The 24,186-nt window shown below is 41.7% G+C and overlaps 1 protein-coding gene across 1 annotated transcript in view; it reads right to left on the reverse strand.

The window, feature by feature from the left end:
- Window positions 1–24,186, reverse strand: part of LOC106603040 (GDNF family receptor alpha-4) — a 45,051-nt gene that overhangs the window by 11,702 nt on the left and 9,163 nt on the right. Inside the window, exons 2-4 of the mRNA XM_014196168.3 lie at window positions 5,231–5,494; window positions 5,041–5,133; window positions 3,994–4,345 (exon numbers count right to left, since the gene is read on the reverse strand). Of these exons, the coding sequence (XP_014051643.1) occupies window positions 3,994–4,345; window positions 5,041–5,133; window positions 5,231–5,494 (709 nt within the window). The remainder of the gene's footprint in view (window positions 1–3,993; window positions 4,346–5,040; window positions 5,134–5,230; window positions 5,495–24,186) is intronic.

The following is a 24,186-nucleotide window of genomic DNA, read 5'->3' on the forward strand; positions in this document are numbered from 1 at the left end:
AACATTCACTGTTTTTCCAACATGAATGAGAGGAGGATGGCATTGGTGTTCAACTAGTCTACAAGTAGGTTGAGTCAAAAAAATAGATTTAACTTACGCACGCAAACACACAGCCTTGTACAGCTAACCTTGTGGGGACACACAATTCAGTCCCTTTCAAAACTCTTTTTTCCCTAACCCTAAACCTTACCCTAACCCAAAAACATAACCTTAACCATAAACCTAACCCTAAATCTAACCCTAGCTCCTAACCCTAACCCTTAACATAATTGTAACCCTAACAGTAATTCTAACCTTAACCCTAAACCCCCTAGAAATAGCATTTCACCTTGTGGGGACAAACAAAATGTCCCCAGTTGGTCACATTTTTGTTTGTTTACTATTCTTGGGGGCCCATGAATAGCTAAACATGTCCACTCGCGCGCACGCGCACACACACACACACACACACACACACACACACACACACACACACACACACACACACACACACACACACACACACACACACACACACACACACACACACACACACACACACACACCACACACACACACACACACACACACACACCAGTACCATGCACTGCCACATGATATTTAGCAACATTGATTGGACTAAATTGTTTTTAGTTGGCTGGATGTCCTTTGGATGGTGGCTCATTCTTGATACACACGGGAAACTGTTGAGGGTGAAAAATCCAGCAGCGTTACAGTTCTTGACACAAACCGGTACACCTGGCACCTACTACCATACCCTGTTCAAAGGCACTTAAATATTTTGTCTCGCTCATTCACCCTCTGAATGGCACACATACACAATCCATGTCTCAATTTTCTCAAGGCTTCAAAATCCTTCTTTAGCCCGTCTCAGTATACAGCCTTGTTGATTTGATGATGTTTAAATGTTTAAGTTGAAATGGTGCTGGAATACCAGAGGCAGTGCTCCTATAGTCTTTGTGCTGACTTGTTGGAACTCCATGGTTCTAAATCAGTAGTTGTTTAGTAAACTGTCAAAAACATTAACTTGCTTGACCATGCTGCAGGTGATATAACTGTTTGTTTCATGCAATATCTGCTTTGTGAACTTCACCGGACAGATGTTGCTCTCTGGTTTTGTGATGAAACAAACAGATGTGTAGTTGAATTTATTCCGCCACTGTGTGACAGTTGTCTTTTTGTTGTCACTGCCTTATTGTATATCACGGTGGTGTATGAACGAATGGGTTATAGAGCAAACAACGTAATTATCACAACATAGGTTGTAATATGGCTTTTTTACTGGCTTGGCTTCCTCAGTGATTCTACCCTCGTCCCACTTCTGGCTGTAAGACAACAAAATGTGGAATAAGTCAAGGGGTATGAATACTTTCTGAAGGCTTGATACGTTACTGAGTTTGGGTAATCCAAAAGTTACTTTACTGATTCAAATGTTGGACTTGTTGTAACTGTAATAGATTACATTTAGAAAGTAACCTACCCAACCCTGGTCCTGCTGAACACGCCCCCAGGTTGTTAGCTATAACTAGCTAATGAGGTACAGTAACATGACTGAACAAGGTGTAGCCTAAACAAATGGTTAACGGTCCAGTCCGCAAGTTGCCTAGTTTTAGAACGGCCAGCGATATACTTTATGGAGGTAAAACGTGTCCCGCCAAAGCATGATAGAAAGTAAAACACGAAGCTTCGGTATCATGGGTCACATCTTTTGAACGGTAAGGGCTAGAATCAAGCTGTTTTCTCAGAAAAAAAGAGAGGGAGACTTGGATACGTTGTCTACAGAACCTGGCTATGGAATGCAGTTGGGAAAGTGGGCGGGTTGAGCGAGACTACAAATCCAAAGACAACCTACTTTTCTATACTTACAGGAGAGAAAAACATAGCTAGACTGCTGTTTACCATAAAACAAAAAATTATAATTTCGTAAAGCAGCTTGTGTTTCTTAACCAGGCTTAGAGTAGCTAACTAAGAAGGCTGGTGGTGACTGGCTAGCTATGAGGAAGAAAGAGAGTCGCCTGCGCGATGTGTATAATCGGAAGCTTGCTCCCCTGCAGCTCATGATGCTGATGTAGGCTGTGTGTGGCCGGTGTGGTGTATCCTTCCCACTGCTGAACACACCTGCCCTGCGCATCTGTGCTGCTAATATTAATTGCGCTCATCACTGAAAAGCTGTCAATCTCTCCAAAAACTCTTGTCCAGTCCACTTAGTAGTGAGATTTTAGTCAGAGATCATTTCATCTCGTCTCATTCTGTTTAGTTATATTTTTTTTAAAGTCTATTTAGTCAGTTATAGTCTCGTCAATTGCAACTGAACAATGTGTGTGTTTGGCAAATATTTTAATCACTATTTCTGTTGACAAAATTAACACTGTTATAAACATATCAAATATTAGCTTTGGATGTTACCTGTTGCATGAATATTGACTTTATAGGAACACTGGGAAATAGACTCCGCTAGTCAAACCCACTGGTGCATTCATAATTCACATATAGCTCAGACTAACGCCTCTAAGGGTGCTCCCCAAGCATACTCATCCATACAAAACACCTCTGAGCAGCCGGTGGAATAAAAACACTGCAGCCTGGGACAGAGCCCGACACGGAGACGTATCGACATATCATTAGTCTTTATTATTATGAACGTCTTCAATGTTATAAGTAACCATGGTTCCATCCAGCCATTTATGTGAATAAATTACCTGACGCACGGGAAAAAAGTAATGACCGGGCTGATGGAAACATGAACAATTTGTTTGTTGGATATGGTAGGATCTTATTGAGGGTCTTATTCTGGTAAGATAATGTTCGATGCTTGGCTGTCATTTGACAAATACAAATAATATCGCTCTTCTCCATAATAATCTCAGAATTTCGGTAGCCTACCCCCCTCTATCGGCAGCTGTTGGCTAGAGCGCATGTGCCAAGACCAGAGTGGGAACATTTTCTATATGATGCAATAGTTTTTGTGACAAAACCATCAGTAGAGTTGAAAGTGAGACGGAGACCCAATTTAACTTGTATTTTTCATTCGTTACATGGTATTTTAACAGAAAAAGTAATTTTAATGTGAATTACGTCATCACGCATCTTCATAATTAGTTTATGCAGATTTTAAAATGTTTGCATGAAAATCTGTCGCAAATTGGATGGAAATTTAGCTAATTATGAACATTATTGAACAACAGGGCCGAGTGGCGCAGTGGTCTAAGGCACTGCAACGCAGTGCTAGCTGTGTCACTAGAGATTCTGGGTTCGAGTCCAGGCTCTGTCGCAGCCAGCCACGATCGGGAGACCCATGGGGCGGCGCACAATTGGCCTAGCGTTGTCCGGGTTAGGGGAGGGTTTGGTCGTCAGGGATGTCCTTGTCCTATCGCCCACTAGCGACTCCTGTGGCGGGCTGGGCACAGTGCACGCTGACACGGTCACCAGGTGCACAGTGTTTCCTCCGACACATTGGTGCGGCTGGCTTGCGGGTTAAGTGGGCATTGTGTCAAGAAGCAGTGCGGCTTGGTTGGGTTGTGTTTTGGAGGGTGCACGGCTCTCGAGTCCGTACTGGAGTTGCAGCGGTGAGACAAGACTGTAACTACCAATTGGATACCATGAAATTGGGGAGAAAAATTTAAAAAAATTATTGAACAACCTCTTCTCTGTAGGGAACTCAAACCTCTGAACTCTTTGTACTGTAACTACTGTACTGTATTTACGGATCTGAAGCTGAAGATTCAGGTGGTAGTTCATGAAAGACTTACTGTATGTACATCCAGCCCCTCTCCACCTCTGTCTACCCTCACACTCTCTACAAAACCTCCCTTCACACTCATGCGCTATAATTAAATCAGTTAAGCCCTCTGCAAATACTTCGCTAGTTATGAACCTTTGCATTGTGATTATAACTGTTAATATGCCTCAATACAGTACTGAGAGTTGAGTGGAAAAGTTTAGTCAGACGTCACACCTCCCAGTAACCGTGTTTCCCCAGCCAGCTCAGCTCACCTACACAGCTTGTCCCTGGCACAGTAGCCCTGCAGGCTGAGGCAGTTGGGCTTGCCGTCTCTCTCCTCGTAGGAACACGACGGTACGATGGTCTTCCGCCGGCGCTCCCCACAGAGGGCATCGGAGCAGGGGCAGAAGAGCAGGGCAAAGCTGTACTCCTCTGGTACCCGCTCCAGGAAGCGCCGCAGCGCTCGGTGGCACTTCTGTCTGTTACAGCTGCCGTCGGAGCCCGGTGGCCGCTTGGTGCAGGCCACGACATACTCCGACCTCAGAGAACCACACTTCTCATACAGACCACAGTCCTGGGCTGCCTTCAGACACTGGTTCTGCCCATCCAGAGGCAGAGAGGAAGCTGGGAGGAGAGGGAGAAAACACAGAGAAGAATGGAGGAAGGTGGTTGTGTTTTGGGAAAAGGGGCAATGAATAAGAAAGGAAGACAAAAACATAAAATATATGATCCTGGAACGCAAAAACGTCCCAGACTGACATGGGGTGCGTTTGTAAATTCACTCTGGGGTGCCAGAGTGTGCTCAGAGTGCGCTCTGGGCGTACGTAAATTCAGAGCGTTGTCAGATTGTCCGTTCGCAAATTCTGAGCATTCCGCTCTCGGAGCGTTCAGAGTGCACACTGGACGCTCGGAGTAGGGTTGATCCAAGCGTTCTGACCACACATTGGCGTTCAAGCACCCAAGCTAACTGGCTAACGTTGGCGACCTTGCTAGCTGCTTCCAGACACAAATGAGAGAACACCTCACTCTGACCATTTTACTCTCCCTAGCAGAGCTGGTCAGGCTGTTTTTATGTTATCCAGAGCGTTGGTGGCTGTAACGGCTACTGGCAACAATTTAAATACACTTTTTTGCCGACGTTTACTGACACCGGCCATATTCCATGGGTGTTGAGCGTTCGTAAATTGATCAGTTATTCTGCACTCTGGCAAATTCAGATGAGAGTGCTCTGAAATTGGAGTAGATAGCCAGAGCAAATTATTCAGAGATGTTTCAATAAGAGAGAACTGTGTATTGACGGAGCAGTGAGCAGTATTTACCTGCCATGATGGAGGCCATGCGTGACATCTCTATGTGCCGCACAAACTCCACCTCCAGATCCTCATACGGAGACACCTCGTTCTCATCGTACACTGTGAAAACACAGAGGCGGTAAGGACAGAAACCATCTCACACGCACCAATACAATCGAACACATAAAATACAAAACATAAACACAGTCAAACCCACCAGCGAATCTGACGGTCCAGTAGACCCTGAGGCAGAGCTCCTCCCGGCGGGAGCCGCGCTGACACTTGCAGGCCTGGAGGGGGTGGTAGTGTTGCAGGGCGCTCTGGGCCTCCAGGCACTCACGTCGGGCGTCTGGGCCCAGGGGCGACACAGCCTCCTCAGCAGCACAGTACTCCAGCACCCTGTACACCCCCATACAGCCCTCATCCTGCACACAGCCCCGCTCCGCCTCCAGACAGTCTATGGAGCCAGCCAGCACACTACCTGGAAGAGGTGGAAGATGGGGAACATGATTGTAATTGGTCACGTGTGTTCCTGAACAGCTATTTTTTACAGATGAGAATTGTTCTGTCGGTTAGCACCTGTGTCGTTCCACGAAAAGAGTGCCTTTTGTGTCCCTTTGATATTTTAAAGTAGAAATTGTGCACCAATATTGAATTTTAATTGCCGGTTATATTAAATGAAGTGCCCTTTAATATAGACCACATGGAGAATTCAATAATTCAATAAATTTTTTTTAGATGAATAAAGACTTGCTAAAGTGTCCCTCCATACACTATGGAAGATTTTAACCCACTTAACCCCAAACGTTCTCCAAGTTTTCACCATCATTGTAAAGCTGTAGTTATTTTTGTTTCTTATGACGAAGTCATTCATGAAGATTATTATTTATTTCATGTGTTAAGTGATTCATTCATATGTGAACTGAACTCTCATTTTAATATAGTTAAACTATTCCCTTTTTTAAGTATTGTTTTTCAAAAGAAACATTGAACATCAAATAGTCAAATCATTGTGTAAAAGAAGGTGGAGCTGGTTCTATCCTTTTTGGCAATGTTCTGATGTTGTGTGGTGGAAAACTGAGCGGGTCGAGCATAACATGTCAACCCTGTTACCCACAAATAGACAGGCTAGAACTGTTAACAATTTCCTTTTTTTTTTGTGAAGCTTGCATTCAATTGCCACTCCCTGTTGCACACACCAAGCGCCCATTCCTCCTGTCACAAGGGGATTTATGGCTGATTTAAAGTCGCCAACCCTGTTGCAGTCAAATCCTGTTACTTTATTTGGTACTTAATAGGCACTTACTATAGTAATTTCATTTATTTAACCTCTTGAGATGGGAAAACATGTTTTTTATGGAGTTGAACATGTGCTCTTTATGACAATGTTACAATTACGTGAAATATATACAAGTGAGGGAAAAAAGTACTTGATCCCCTGCTGATTTTGTACGTTTGCCCACTGACAAAGAAATGATCAGTCTATAATTTTAATAGTAGGTTTATTTCAACAGTGAGAGACAGAATTACATAAAAAAAATCCAGAAAAACGCATGTCAAAAATGTTATAAATTGATTTGCATTTTAATTAGGGAAATAAGTATTTGACCCCCTCTCAATCAGAAAGATTTCTGGCTCCCAGGTGTCTTTTATACAGGTAACGAGATGAGATTAGGAGCACACTCTTAAAGGGAGTGCTCCTAATCTCAGCTTGTTACCTGTAAAAAAGACACCAGTCCACAGAAGCAATCAATCAATCAGATTCCAAACTCTCCACCATGGCCAAGACCAAAGAGCTCTCCAAGGATGTCAGGGACAAGATTGTAGACCTACACAAGGCTGGAATGGGCTACAAGACCATCGCCAAGCAGCTTGGTGAGAAGGTGACAACAGTTGGTGCGATTATTCGCAAATGGAAGAAACACAAAAGAACTGTCAATCTCCCTCGGCCTGGGGCTCCATGCAAGATCTCACCTCGTGGAGTTGCAATGATCATGAGAACGGTGAGGAATCAGCCCAGAACTACACGGGAGGATCTTGTCAATGATCTCGAGGCAGCTGGGACCATAGTCACCAAGAAAACAATTGGTAACACACTACGCCGTGAAGGACTGAAATCCTGCAGCGCCCGCAAGGTCCCCCTGCTCAACAAAGCACATACACATGCCCGTCTGAAGTTTGCCAATGAACATCTGAATGATTCAGAGGACAACTGGGTGAAAGTGTTGTGGTCAGATGAGACCAAAATGGAGCTCTTTGGCATCAACTCAATTCGCCATGTTTGGAGGAGGAGGAATGCCGCCTATGACCCCAAGAACACCATCCCCACCGTCAAACATGGAGGTGGAAACATTATGCTTTGGGGGTGTTTTTCTGCTAAGGGGACAGGACAACTTCACCGCATCAAAGGGACGATGGACGGGGCCATGTACCGTCAAATCTTGGGTGAGAACCTCCTTCCCTCAGCCAGGGCATTGAAAATGGGTCGTGGATGGGTATTCCAGCATGACAATGACCCAAAACATACGGCCAAGGCAACAAAGGAGTGGCTCAAGAAGAAGCACATTAAGGTCCTGGAGTGGCCTAGCCAGTCTCCAGACCTTAATCCCATAGAAAATCTGTGGAGGGAGCTGAAGGATCGAGTTGCCAAACGTCAGCCTCGAAACCTTAATGACTTGGAGAAGATCTGCAAAGAGGAGTGGGACAAAATCCCTCCTGAGATGTGTGCAAATCTGGTGGCCAACTACAAGAAACGTCTGACCACCGTGAGTGCCAACAAGGGTTTTGCCACCAAGTACTAAGTCATGTTTTGCAGAGGGGTCAAATACTTATTTCCCTCATTAAAATGCAAATCAATTTATAACATTTTTGACATGCGTTTTTCTGGATTTTTTTGTTGTTATTCTGTCTCTCACTTTTCAAATAAACCTACCATTAAAATTATAGACTTATCATTTCTTTGTCAGTGGGCAAATGTACAACATCAGCAGGGGATCAAATACTTTTTTCCCTCACTGTATATATATATATATTTTTTACCAGGTTACACTTTGCAAAAGTCACTGAATTGGTGGAAGGACCCACCTGTTTGACAATGAGCATCACTGCTTATTTGTTGAAAAGCAAGAGCCTAACATCAGAGGTGGACAGACAGACAATCTACAAAACACTTCACTTCAGAGTGTATTCTATGAAGAACTGGCAGCCCATCAGTTGTCAAGGATAAAGGCCAGGCAGAAGCACAGACTGAAGAGGTTGAGTAAAGCAGTGGCTAGCAATGTTATTTAATTCACAGCTGTCCTTCTTCTGTTTTCAGAGGGGACTTCCAATTCAGTTCATCTGTGGTAGCATTGAAATAGTTCCTGGCAAGTGGCAAATGCAGCTTTTTCCCTGAGGGTTTTAAGGATCAGACTACAAATTGAATCCGGATTTGCAGTTATATCCTCATTCAACATGTTTGTTGTGCAGACTCTCTCTCTTGCTCACACCCACACATACCTGCAAACAAATAAATCTACTGTATAATACAGTATGACTATAAGCCCACATTCAACCACGCTCCTATATATACAAACACAAACGCACACATACAGAGGGGAATACTGATTATGGTTACACACTTCAATTAAGCCCATTCTGGCTAGGAGCGCACAGCACAGCTGAAATCAAACTCCAGTGGCGCGTGGTTACAATCACAGGCGCCCCATGGAGTTCCACATCTCACTCTGGCAGGAAACAAATCAAAAACAGATGGACACGCTCCGTCACCATAGGCAGGGGACCCTAGCAGACGAGGCCAGCAAGGCAAGCACATAAACTCTGGAGTTCCCACCAAGATACAGGGTGATGATGCATATACAGTCAAGTTCACAATTGTTGGCACCCTCGATAAAGATCAGCAAAAAAGACCGTATAAAATAAATAATAAAAATACTGAGCTATATTGTATGCTCAATTTTAAAAAAAAGATATATATATATATTATACTAATACAATTGACAATTTTTGTTTATCAAGTAATAGTCATTTTTTCTTAAACGGAGGGGTTAAAATTATTGGCACCCCTGTTTTCAATACCTTTCAATACCTCAGCTGTCACGCCCTGACCTGAGAGAGCCGTTTTTCTCTGTTTGGTTAGGTCATGGTGTGATATGGGGTGGGCATTCTATGTCATATATTTCTTTGTGTTTGGCCGGGTATGGTTCCTAATCAGAGGCAGCTGTCTATCGTTGTCTCTGATTGGGAATCATACTTAGGCAGCCCTTTTTCCCTCCTTCAGTTGTGGGATCTTGTTTTTGTACAGCTCTGTGTAAGCCTTCAGAATGTAATGTTAGTTTTCCTTTTTGTTATTTTGTTTAGTGTTCTGAGTTAAAGAAAAGTAAACATGAGCACTTACCACGCTGCTCCTTGGTCTCCTCCTTACAACGATCGTTACATCAGCTTGCGAGGATAATGGCACTAAGCCTTTTTCTAAAGTGTTTTATGAGATTGGAGAAACACTTTGGGAGGGATCTTAGACCATTCCTCCATACAGAATATTTCCAGATCCTTGATATCCTTTGGACTGCCCTCTTTGATTCAAACCATAGGTTTTCAACCCCATTGAACAATTTGGATTTTGTGGTCAATGAACTATTTCTTTGTGGATTTTGATGTGTGCTTGGGGTTATTGTCTTGCTGGAAGATCTATTTGTGGCCAACCCACTGGGCACAAACTGATTGCATCAAAGTTGTTTCAACGTAATCTGTCAATGTATTGTGACGTGGAATCTACATGGAAAATACTTTGGACTTGAAATAATATCAATGTCAGCTGTTGTTTTGAGGGTGACCTTTTTTAAAAAAAGAAAATGATATATATTTTATTTATTAATTTTCTGTTTTACAGACAGATAATAACAGCAAACAGTTCATCAAGAATACCCCCCACCCCTCAACAGGACACAGAAAGAAAGAAAACAGAACACAACATTGCTCTTAAGGAATTGGCACCTTGCTTCATTGATATTTGACATACTCTACAGTATAAGGATTATGCTTGTCATTCAAAATACTTACTCTGGATCAGGGTGGGTAGCAGGTTGTATGTTGTGTTGCCCATCATCACGTGAAAGATACGCTATAAAGGGCTGCCATATCTTAACGAATGTATTAGATCTGCCAGAGATATCATGGCGAATTTTAGGGTGGCATTTCAACCACAGGATTATGTCATCATGGTGACCAAATTTCAACATTGACAAACCTTGTATTAAATATGTGGAATTTGTACCTGTAAAAATATGTCAGATTTTCAACCTTATTTCCACTGGGCTGAGCCTCCTACTGGAGAATGTATCTATATACAGCTTCCCTTTGGTCTCCCATCCAGGGTTTTAACCAAGCCCAGCTTAGCTATGATATTTGACACTATCACCAATGTGCTATAGTGAGAATGATAGTTCAAAAACCAAAATAGATTCACTGTTGCTATCGAAGTCCTTCTAAAGGGGAGGTTTAACAGAGTAAATGAAATGTGACCATAGTTTATCCCTCATACTGTCCACTGAGTGTACAAACCATTGGTGTATATCATCAATTATATTAATTAGGTCTACGTAGCATTTGCAAAGTCATCAACAACAATTTTTTCAATTCTACCCAGAATTGAACTAAAAATAGACAATTCAATAGGCTTAGGGCTTCAAGCCCTCAAGCCCTTGAGATCCTCTGCTTGGCACAGATGGATACATAATCAAGTTGGATTTGATTTAGTCCCATTCTTTAACTTCGATTTTTGCCTGAAATTGAGACGTGAATCCAACATATCAATTATTAAATGTGTGGTCAAACTGGAATTAAATCCAGATTAAGTCAGTGGCACAGATGGAACCTTCCAAGCAGAAGATACATCTCCTTCACATGTTGATATTTGGTTGCGTTGACAAGCAAACTCAATTCAAAACCACTTTTTTAATACAATAAATAGCCTATTAACTTGCAGACAAGTTAACAAATGATATGTTGGATTCACGTCTCCATGTGAACTCTATGAAAATAAAGCTCTTTGGCCATGCACACCAGGGGAGGGTTTGGTGTTGAAAATAGGAATCATATGTAGAAAAGAACCCCATATCAACTGTAAAATATGGTGGTGAATCTTTAGTGATATGGGCATTTTGCTTCCACTGGTCCTAACCCTAACCCAAACCCTTGTTAAGGTCAATGGCATCATTAACTTTACCCTGTACCAGGACATTTTAGCCAAAAACCTGGTTGCCTCTGCCAGGAGGCTGAAACTTGGCCGCAAGTGGAAATCATGAAAATCCACATTTTGCAATAGCCCTCTCAGTCTCCAGACTTGAACCTGATTGAAAACCTGTGATTTGAATTGAAGAGGGCAGTCCGTAAAACAGACAAAGGACATCAAGGATCTGGAAAGATTCTGTATGGAGGAATGGTCTAAGATCCCTCCAAATGTGTTCTCCAATCTCATAAAACATTTAAGAAAAAGGCTCAGTAACATTATCCTCGCAAGGTGAGGTATTAAAAGATATTGAAAACAGGGGTGCCAATAATTTTGACCCCTATCCTTTTTAGAATGGTTTTTATTACTTGTTGAACAAAATGTATTTTTTGGAGCAATTCTATTTGTATAAAATAATATAATTATGTTTAGCATACAATACAGCTCAGTATTTGGATGATTTATTTCATACAGTCTTTTTTGCTCATCTTTATCAAGGGTGCCAATAATTTTGAACCTGACTGTATATGGTAACGAGACTAAGCATGTAAGTGTAACTGATAATATTAATGACGCCAAGTACTTAAATACATTCCTATTAAACTAAATGCAAGATGTGCATCTTTATGAAATCACAACCTAATGAAACATGTTCAAATGAATAATCACATTCTAAGCTCATTTGATAGTTTGGGGAATACGGAGACCTTGGGGAATATGAGACCAGACAGCATGTTCATACAGATGAGAGTGCTGCCCTTTTCAAAGTCCTATTGGATTGATTGAAATGTGAAGAGCGTTAATTCCCAAAGAGTTCAACTCGTCAGCTTGCATTGCTATTGTTGTCTTTCGGCTATCGCCACGTCATGTCCCTAGCAAAGTGTTGGGGGGCGAGGCACAAGTAATAGGAGGAGATGTGACACACACAAACACACACACACACACACACCATTGTGAGTTCTTGACACATAATAAAGTAATATCACAGAAAAGCAGGCGGGGCCCGAGGCTTAGGTTGTGCAATTAAACAGCCTGCCAGTAATCTCCATTATGGGCAGTGGTTTGTTCATTACTCTCCACTCCAGCATGTACGCTCCCTAAGGCTGACCAGGCCCAAGATAGACACCATCAGCAACATTTGTTTCAGAAGGCCTATCTTAATACACAGGCACATAATTAGAACCCATGTCAGGTACAGACCAGCTCGGTTAAATCTTGTCAGGCAGAGAAGTTATAATTATGGTAATGACTTGAGCGTTCTTTATTGGCACGATGATGAAGAGTCGCCACGCTACATTGGGCAGTTTCACTTACGACAAAATGGGTGGGGTGGAGGAGGGAAGGGGTGTGATGGGTGAAAAGTAAGTGGTAAAAAAAATAAAATCTTAAGAGTGAGGAGGAGAGATGAACACCTGTGATATGTGAGGCTTAATGTGCACTATTGATTTCTCACTGGGGCGATTTATAGAATTTGTAAGGCAAAGCTGATGGCTTGCTAGCATCAGTGACCCGCCTTAGGTTAATGTCATTAGAGCAGCGCCACACCGCACATCAACACACACAGACCCGCACACTGAACCACATCATTTAAAGTAAACACACATTTACTTACTCATCCATTCTAAACCCCGAAATAGTTAGTTAAACACACAAAACCACTACATTGCCTAGCAACATAAGAGGACAAGCACCCAGAGGGAGCAGTTCCGCAACCAATGAATTCCACCATCTACCGTCTCTGGGCTACAACAATTTCTTAGAGGGGTCTTGGTAAGCATTTTGTAAACACGGAAACGCTGGAGGAGCTTCAGGATCTAATATGCTCAGTGCTCACCCAGGGCACACCAGCCTTGTTTTACTGGGGTAATTGAGGGTTGAATATTGGATAATAACTCTGCTACAAACATAGGGGCAAAGAGGAACAAAATGAAATAAATTAGCTCAACCTCAAGTGAACTCTGTAAAGTGGTGATGATGACAGACATGTTGGGAGGGCTGGGGTCCACTTCAGAGCTTCTCACTCCCGGGGTTTACATATCACAGGGCTACAAGGTCGGCCCAGTATAAGGTTTCAAAAACAACTCCATACCATGGGGGAAAGACATGGAATTACACTTCACTTAAAAAATAATGAGAAGAACAAACAGTAGGCGAGACAGGGTGATATTGTAACACCTTGAATTTCTTCAAGCAGAAACAAGGTAGAGTGATAAAACTCTCTTAGTTTAGGTCCATTTAGGTTCTCTCCCGAAGCCACATATCTCACTCTTTGCACGTTTTATGGGCAAATGTTTGTTTTTGGGGGTGAAAGTAGTTTTTTCCACTTGCTGTAATTTTCTTATACTGTACTGAGTATTAATGTCCAAAAATTCAAACTAGCATAATTGTCAGCACTTTACCGCAAAAAAAGGGTATTCTTTTTCTTCTTCTTCTTTTTTTACATAACATAAGTGTTTAAGGTGAAAAAACAACATTTTACCAAGAAAAAAACATAAATATGAAAACATGTACATTACAGTCAATGGGTACAGTAGTTGTGGCATCTGGGTGTCCACTCCAGAGGACATTTCGTGATATGCTCTTATTTAGCTCTTATTTAATGTGAAACATTTCTTACACAGTCTTAACTCACTTAACTATTCCTGAGATATTCACTTTCTAGAAAAAAATCAGAATAACAAACTCACAGAAATGATCATTCCTAATTACACATACTTATTTTCAAATTTCCATAAAATGTACACATTTTAACGGCAGCCATTTTATAAGAACCAGGAAGATAAAGTCGTCAAGTTCACACCCCCACACGTGTGGAATCATTGAAAAGACAAGAATATCCTCTCAAAGTGACAACAGTACTTAATACAGTGGCTTGTATGGCAGCGATACGGACCAAGAACTGATGTCTACTAGAGGACAAAAATGAATTGATGGGTCTCAGGAGGCTATATGTTGGCTAAACATTGACATGATTGTCATCTCACTATTGTTGTCACTGTGATTTTAACTTTAGGATTGTAAAAATTATACAAAAACAAACTTTAAATAACAATGGGGACCTGTAGAGTACCAAATAAGTTAATAATAAGTATATAATATAGTTTGGTTATCATCATACTATTCAGATGTTTTGAGAGGAACCGAATGGCCATCCACAAAAAAGTCATCTTTAATAATTATGAAATTCTGAAAAATATTAATAACATTCCACCCATGAGGCCAAAAAGGGTCGCTTTTGGTCAATGACTGCAGGAAAGAGCAACGGGAATTTGGTTAATTCTTTAGGTGTTATATTTGACCCCAGCTACTGTTACAATTCAATTGCCCCTGGCACAAGGGCAAATGTAATGTCCGGACTCCGGACTTTTCATATTAATATCAATATAGTGATCCAACTAGTGTTGTCACGATACCAGAATTTTGACTTAGATACAGAGACAAGGTTTAGTATCACGATACTCGATACCATCCCAATACCAAAACGATACCACGCAAAAAAGAAAGCATATTCGCTAAAGTAACAGAATGACACTTGATCCAGACAGATAAACTCAGCTACTGCTTTGATCAATCGTTTAAGTTCAATATCATTAAATTCAACATTTTCCAGAGACAGCCATTGTATGCATTAATTAATCAATTACACAATCAATTTGACTTTGTTTTTACCAATCTAACTACATAACAACCTAATGGTAATCATGTATTTCAATAGTAAATCTCTATTGATAAACTGGGTGAATCAAGATGTAGTCTAGGCCTATTCACAATATAGGTGAATGAGTATTCAATAGGAGTGTGTGCATGCATTGAGTTATTGAGCTTATTTTGGCTGATTTCATGGGGCTACAGACAGATGACAAACAATCTGTTTCCCTTCTATTTGGGACTTATTTTACTGTACTGATCAACAACATTAGCATACATCTGTCTCTTTAACCAGCAATGACGTCATTCACGAGGCAAGAGAAGAGCGACCCATCGGAGCCCTATTCACACACACAGTCAGTTCGCTGAGGCAATAGATAATCTTAGGGAGAGACGTGAGAGAGGGACCGATTAAGTGAATGAATAAAGTTTTGGTGGCTTTGAAATCAGCATATTTTCCATTATGGTTTGCATATTATCACAAACAAAGTACCTGGATATAGGGCAGTGGCAGTCATTAAATTTTGTCAGCCGGTGATTGCCAAGCAAATAACTGCTGGTCTCACGGTAATCGACCGTTAATTAACATAAACACATTTAGCATCTCCTGGCTTCCATACATAGCCTACAAGCCACTGATGCAGACCTTTGGAACATCTACATTTTAAAAAGTTCAATAAATCCATGTAATATAGCCTACACCTTCACAATAAATCCATTATAAATTTCAGACAGGTCTAAAGAAACATGATGTGAAGAAAATGTAGTCTATTTCAGAAGAACAGAATAGCATACTCTGAGTTGTCCTTATGTTGGGCTCCCGAGTGGCGTAGCGGTCTAAGGCACTGCATCTCAGTGCAAGAGACGTCACTACAGTCCCTGGTTTGAATCCAGGCTGTATCACATCCAGCCGTGATTGGGAGTCCCATAGGGCTGCGCACAATTGGCCCAGTGTTGTCCGGGTTTGGCCGGGGTAGGCCGTCATTGTAAATAAGAATTTGTTCTTAACTGACTTGCCTAATTAAATAAAAAAATAAAAAAATGTTAGGCTGATCTGGCTATGCCATATGGCTGTGGGCTACACTAGTTTATTTAGCGGACAAGATTTGCTTAGAATTCTGTGGCATTATTATTTTATATTATATTATTTTCTAGTATGAGGAATACAATTGAACATAGCTGAATAAAAGTTTAGGGAGTGTGCACATGTGTTGAGCGGTTAACAAAGAAACAGGTACTCCTATATGCTTAATTTAGAGTTATTTATGTAACTTTAGTTGTGATACAAACGTTGGGCTATATGTTTAGATTTTTAATACACTCTAAGGCTGCATGATGCGACTCTAAAGATGACTTGAAAAAAGTTGCATGAAAGGCATGAGCTCTGCTTTGTTTTTTTGCTCAGGCTGTACACACTTCATCAGTCTCTCATTTACAATTTGACAAGCATTTGATAATGCCTTGAATTTCCCGGCGGCATCCCCTTTGTGTGGCCGTAATGCCCCCTAAAAAATCCATGCCTTTTGCGGCCAGTGGCCTTTGTGTTCTTGGGCTGAATATAATAATTATAATTCCCTTGTCCCGGCTGCACGCTCTGAAGAACCTCTCACTCACATGGCTCTCTTTCACATGATCGGGTCTTTCTCACAGGCTACAACCTCCGAGGAGCATGTTGAAGATATAGGAAGAACTGTCCACATTTACTTTTTGTCAGCCAACAAGATGAGTAGACCTAACGAACACCAAAAGCACTAGCCTATGTCAATCTACTATCCCCCATAGTACAAAAGTTGACCTATTCTATTCTGTGCAAGAAATAAATATTCCAAACATAGCCTGGGAGAGTTGTGGGATGTGATAGATCCCAAATGAATACAACCACTAGCATCAAAAAAATGTTTTTAAGTAATGAGGTTGACAACAGATCAGAACATTTAGCTTAAAATGTTGAGAAACTATTAGGCTATTTCTTCACATTATACACGCAGCAATGCGCACACAGCAGTAGACTATAAGCGCAAATGTTCCATTAGCAGGAAAACACCATTCTCAAAATTTACCACAAATGCGATTATGCATGTTATGCTTTTATTATAAAGGTGCATTTTTATGGTGAAAATGATCTTCCCCAAACTTGAAACTCCCGCTGCATATGTATGCCAGTTAGGCTCTGCAGCCATTGTAAAGCGGCTTAAGTTTAAGAAATTATTTGGCTACTTTAATTGTGATACAAACCTTATCAAAACATATAGTCCTCATTGCTAGGCTACATGAGGTGTGAGACTATGATTTGAAAAAAGTGATAGGCTAATATTGTCACCCATCAGACTATTCTTGATTTAATCCTGTCTTCACATATACTGGACAATATATGTGTACGGTTCTGCTTTTCTTTTCTTAGTCAACCTTGTGTTCCTTTTCTTTGTGTTCTTGAACGTAGCCCTGTTTCTTTGTCTTCTGGAACGTAGCCCTGTCTTTCATTTTTGTTCATTGATTTCACCTGTGTTCGTTTCTCACCTGGTCTCATCAGCTCCCAATTTAGTTCAGTTCTTTCTGTTTGTATGGTTGTGAGGTATTGTTTGTTTTTGACTACCTACCTGTTGTTGACCATTGCCTGCCTGTGACCACAATTCCTGCCTTAATAAGCATCTGCCGTGCTCTGCGTGTGAATCTACACCTTTTTCTCCCTGAGTATTCATTACAATATGTGAAATTTGTCTTGATTTAGAACGGACCATAACCATGCACCTGTCTCGAAACGGGCAGGGGGAAAAAATACATGTCATCTATGCACTTACATAGCGAATGGAAGACTCTATCCCGTGGTTCATTTTCATGCCAGCCAGGTAAGCTATACACTTGTTGTAAAGCGAACCAATGTGCTTAATATTAGGAAAGTTGGGAAATAAATATACTAGGTCTAACCTAAAGAAAACTGATGGGATCCTCCTCTTTTTAATAGAGGCCATCACTCTGTTTTCTCACGCAATTGTATAGCCTATAGAAATGTTGCGCAACATAAGCTCATGTTTGATTAGATTTTTGATTACATTTGCATTGATGTCAGTGATTAGAGGGGCAATATAGTGCTGAGTATCAGGCAGTTATCACATTTGGTAGGCTACTAATAACCATAAGGAGCATCAGAGCTTGGACCGTGACTAAACGGTCACATGGAATTTGACTGCCATCATGACTCGTGACCGCCGGTGTGGTCTACCTGGGTAGTGAATTTATGTTCGCTTCAGCTGTGAACTACCAAGGAAAGTTAGCCTACAAAGCTGGAAGCTACTGGTATCATCTTGCATTGTAAAGTGTTTTTCAAACAGCAATTAACAGTTTCTACATGCCGTGTTGCATTATTCAAGTGTGTTAACTTCTGTGCAGCGGGGATTAGCTCATGTGGGGATTAGCTCATGATGCAGCCCAGACACCCAGTGCAGGCTAAATGGAGCAGGCACGGTGCACTATAACTGGGTCATCGGCTGCGCTAATAGACAGACGTGATCCATGAGACACTTTTGACAGAAGTATAGAAAGTAACAGAAATTTTAGTACTGAACCGTTTTTTTCATGTTCTGGTACCGAAGTTTCGGTATACCGTGCAACATTAGATCCGACTGTCTTATTTACAGACCTATAAACGATTAGGAGACAGATGTAAGTTTCTTATATAAAAAAAATTGCTGGCTTAGCTGAAGTGGTCCTTGAGCAACAGAGTAAAAGACAAAACCATTTACAATTGCCCCCAGTCTCCTCTCCCTCCTCTTATACAGGTGTAGGATCTTAATTTGATCACCCTGTTGCAGGATAACTTTCCTGCATGTTTTACTTGTAGTGTATTTTAAGTTTAAATGTCCAATGCAGCCGTTTTTATCTAAATATCAAATCACAATTAAGTACCCTACTATGATTGTTTTCAATTAAAATGGTCAAAAATAAACAAAAATAGCTAAAATGCAGACCCACTATAAGCGGAGGGAATTCACGTGTTATTATTACAGCTGTGTACATACTGCCACTGGAAAATATCAAGACGGCAATCAGCGAACTGTACAAGAACATTAGCCAGCAAGAATCCTCTCACCCAGAAGCAGACATTATTGTCGCGGGAGATTTTAACCAAGCAAGTTTAAAACAAATTATTGCAAAATATCACCAACATGTAGGGCTGGGTGATATGACCAAAATATCATACACAATATATTTCAAGTTTTTGACGCTATGGCGGTATTTTATGTTTTTGAATAGTAAAAGTTCTAAATATGCTTTGAGTAGTTCATGACCCTAGGGTGGCAACACATACATTATACATGATTTCAATGGGGCTTTCTCTATTCTGATTGTTTTATACTGTTAAATCTAACTTAAAAAAATATAAAAAATCTGCAATTTCTGCATTTCCTGCACTTTTATCATTTACATTATGTGTCTTGCAGGGCTGCATGATATGGGCAAAACATCTAGGCCTAGTTAAATGGTAAACTGTTGGACTCATGGAAATAGAATGATTATTGTAATTCTATAGTTGGAATATAGTGCATTGTTGTTTGACATGACAATTAATAAGCCAGGGAGGAATTATTGACAGGGTTGGTCAGTGTTTTCAGGTGACCCTAATTAGATGTTACATTACATGTTTTCTTACCTCATGTAGCTAGCTAACATATTCATGATTCGCCTATTCCTCTTGATTTAGAAGATACCGTTGCACAAACAACATGGTTATCTAGGCCTACACGGGCACTGGTACCAGGCTGTATTAGATAGCTATATTTGATCTTACTCTTAGTAAATATAGCAAGCTAGCTAGCCTGCTAACTAGCAATTAGCATTAGCGGTTAACAAGACTTAATTTAGCCACATCTTGCTAAGAAAAGACAAACTAACAGACAGTAGTTTGCAGACAGTAAGATACACAAACTAATAGCGTAATTATAGAACGCTTGTGGAAAGCAGTATGTCACCAACATCTAGTTGCATCTATCTGACCATGCAGAGTGAATGTCAATAAATTGTCTCCAGGGTCGAGCAACTGCTCTCTCCTTCAGTGACATGCGGGCAGGGCGTGGTGTGTGAATCGACATGCAGTAGGAGGAGACAGAGAAAGATGAATCAACTAGCAAACGGATTAAACTATAAACTGACATTACATAGGCATATCACATTTAACAAACCAAATATTGAAATACCGTTATAGAAGGTAAAGTAAAAGCCCAAACCGGTCCGTGCATCAATACCGGTGTATATAGTAATATACGTTATACCGCCCAGCCAACATGTGCCACACGAGGGGAAACAACGTACTGGACCATGTGTATACAAACATAACGAGATGGCACTGCAGTAGATCTTACCTTACCGTCTTACCTGACCTGACCAATTCTGTTATTTTGTGAGGGGGTTTTACGCTGATCGTAAGTTTTGTTGTACATAATGTCTCCGCCATCATTTCCTATGACCGAAAAAAGCGTCTGGATATCAGAACAGCTATCACTAACCTCAATTTGGATGAAAATGTGTCAATGAGTCTGCAGATCTGGATGTTCTGTTTACTCCAGACCAGATCCCCGGGACTCAAAAGAGGAAGCGGCGGCGAAAAAAAGAGGCAGGCAAGGCAGCATCCTGATGAGACTACGTCGGTGAACAAATAGACCGCCATTGCCCTCTGTTCTGTTGGCGAACATGCAGTCGCTGGAGTACGAACTGGATGATCTCCGTTCGAGACTATCCTATCAACGGGACCTGAAAAACTGTAATATCCTATGTTTCTCAGAGTGTTGGCTAAATGAGGACATGAATATACATCTCGTTGGTTTTTCTATGCATCGTCAAGACCAGATGGCAGACTTGGGTAAGACGAAGGGAGGAGGGGTGTGTCTCTGTTAAAAACAGCTGGTACGCAATCTCTAATATAAAGGAAGTCTCAAGTTTTTGCTTGCCTGAGTAAGAATACCTCATGATAAGCTGCTGACCATACTATTTACCAAGAGTTTATCTATATTTTTCATAACTGTCTGTCTATTTACCACCACAAACTGATGCTGGCACTAAGACCGCACTCTACGAGCTGTACAGGACCATAAGCAAACAAGAAAATGCACATTCAGAGGCTGCGTTTTTCGTGGCCTGTGATTTTAATGAAAGGAACTGAAATCTGTTTTACCTAATTTTTACCACATTTTTACCAGCATGTCAACTGTGCAACTACAGTTGACAAAACTCTAGATCACCTTTACTCCACACACAGAAACACATACAAGGCCCTCCATTTGGCAAATCAGACCATAACTCTATCCTCCCGTTTCCTGCTTACAAGCAAAAACTCAAACAAGAAGTACCAGTGACACGCTCAATACAGAAGTGGTCAGATGAAGCGGATGCTAAGCTACTGGACTGTTTCACTAACACAGACTGGAATGTGTTCCGGGATTCATCCGATAACATTGAGGAGTTTACCACATCAGTCACCGGCTTCATTAATAAGTGCATCAATGACATTGTCCCCAAAGTGACTGTACGTACATACCCCAACCAGAAGCCATTGATTACAGGCAACATCCGCACTGAGCTAAAGGCTAGAGCTGCCGCTTTCAAGGAGCGACTTCCGACGTGCCCTCAAACAGGCAAAGCATGAATACAGGACTAAGATTGAATCCTGCTACATCGGCTTTGACGCTCAATGGATATGTCAGGTCTTGCAAACTATCACAGCTTACAAAGGGAAACAGCCCTGGGATGCCAAGCCTGCAAGATGAACAAAATGCCTTCTATGCTCGCGTCGAGGCAAGCAACCCTGAACCATGCTTGAGAGCACCAGCTGATCCAGAAAGACTGTGATCTTGCTCACCATAGCCGATGTGAATCAGACCTTTAAACAGGTTAACATTCACAAGGCCATGGGGCAAGATGGAATACCAGGACGCATATCTTAGAGATAACTGGCAAGTGTCTTCACTGACATTTTCAACCTATCCTTCACCTGGTCTGTAAAACCAACTTGTTTCAAGCAGACTACGGGAGTCCCCGTGCCCAAGAATGCCAAGGTAACCTGCCTAAATGACTATTGCCTCATAGCACTCACAACTATAGCCATGAAATGCTTTGAACCACTGGTCATGGCTCACATCAACACCATCATCCCAGACACCCTGGACCCACTCCAATTCGCATACCGCCACAACAGGTCCACAGTGTGGAGTACAAATCTATATTGTACCCCACACTGCCCTCACCCACCTGGACAAAATGAATACCTATTTAAGAATGCTGTTTATTGACTACAACTCAACATTTAACAGCATAGTCTCCTCCAAGCTCATCACCAAGCTCAAGACCCTGGGACTGTTAACCTTCCTATATAGCCATGTTATTTTTACTTGTCATTGTTATTCTTTATTCACTGTGTATTTATTCCTCCTGTCACTATTTAATTTTTTTGTTATCTTTAACTCTGCATTGTTGAAAAAGGACCCGTAAGTAAGCATTTCACTGTTAGTCTACACCTGTTGTTTTACGAAGCATGTAACAAATAACATTTGATTTGATCACGGACGCGTAGAAAGCTGTTCCCCGTTCCCACTTCGGCCAATCGGATCACGCCTCTCGGTTCCTACTCCCTGCTTACAAGCAGCAACTCAACAGGGAGCCACCAACACAGAGAATAGTGAGGCGCTGGACAGAGGCAGACTCAAATCTGCAAGACTGTTATGAGAATACTGACTGGAATTTAAAGATTAATCCACCCAGGACTCATTGATCAACATTGAGGAATATACATAGTCAATCACTGGCTTCATTAGAAAATGCATTGATTATGTTGTACCCACAATAACAATCCGGACCAAGCAAAACCAAAAACCCTGGATGAATGGAGAAATCATTGCTGTGAGCCCATAGTACAGCATTCAAAGTCAGCAGAAAGAACCTCGGTGACGCGTACAAGGCAAGCAGTACCAGCTCTGCAAATCCATTGGGGACGCAAAATGATAATACAAACTCAAACTTCTTCAACAACTCAGACTTCTGATGGGACACATGTGGCAAGGACTACAGACTATCATGGACTACAAAGGCAAATCCAGCAGTGTTGTGCCCACTGAAGCACATTCTATGCTCTCTTTGAGGCAAATAATACCAAGCCATCCAGGAAGGCTCACGCTGCTCCGGATGACCAGGTGTTTTCACTCTCAGAGGCTAACGCGAGAAACTCTAAAAATAGTTAATACTCAAAGCTGCCAGCCCAGATGGAATCCCTGGACGCGTGCTGACCAGCTGTCAAGCGTCTTCTCGGACATCTTCTACCTGTCCCTGTCCCAGGCTGTAGTCCCCACTTGCTTCAAGGAGACCACCATCGTCCCAGTGCCCAAGAAAACCAAGGTGGCATGCCCAAATGACTATCGCCCTGTTGCATTCCCCCCGGTCATCATGAAGTGCTTCGAGGCACATTAGACCCACTCCAATTTGCCTACCACTCCAACAGATCCACGGAAGATGCCATTTCCATCGCTATTCATACGGTTCTAACACATCTGGACAAGCGGGACACCTACAGTATGTGAGAATGACATTGACTACACTTCAGCATTCAACACTATTGTTCCCTCCAAGCTCAGAGCCCTGTGTCTGGACACCACCCTCTGCAACTGGATCCTGGACTTCCTGACGGGAAGACCACAGGCTGTGAGGATTTGCAACAACCCCCACTCCACACTGAATCGTAACACAGGGGCCCCCCAGGGGTGTGTCCTCACTCCCTGTTCACCCACAACTGCATGGCTTTGTTCACCCACAACTCCATCATCAAGTTTGCTGACAACACCATGGTTGTAGGCCTGATAACCAACAATGACGAGTAAGCCTATAGAGAGGAGGGAAGTGAACTGGCATTGGCATGCCACCCTGGCACTGTTAATTCATCAACAAAAATAGAGGATTCATCAAACACCTATTTTTCAGTGGAAATTGACGAGACTATAACCCAGCTATCACGTAACGCCTCTTTGCTTGACGACATTGGAAAATCAAAAGAAATCAGCCAAGATCTCAGAAAAAAATGTGTAGACCTCCACAAGTCTTGTTCATCCTTGGGAGCAATTTCCAAAAGCCTGAAGGTACCACCTTCATCTGTACAAACAATGGTACGCAAGAATAAACACCATGGGACCAAGCATGCCTGTTAATTTATCATCGACTCACAGTCTACTTCGCGAAACGGGTGATGATTTAACAATTGCATTCGCGAAAAAAGCACTGTCGTTGCACCAATGTACCTAAACATCAAGGCCTTTCTTAAAATC

The sequence above is a fragment of the Salmo salar genome, chromosome 04 (assembly GCF_965601325.2).
Source record: "Salmo salar chromosome 04, fSalSal1, whole genome shotgun sequence".
Classification (NCBI taxonomy): Eukaryota; Metazoa; Chordata; class Actinopteri; order Salmoniformes; family Salmonidae; genus Salmo; species Salmo salar.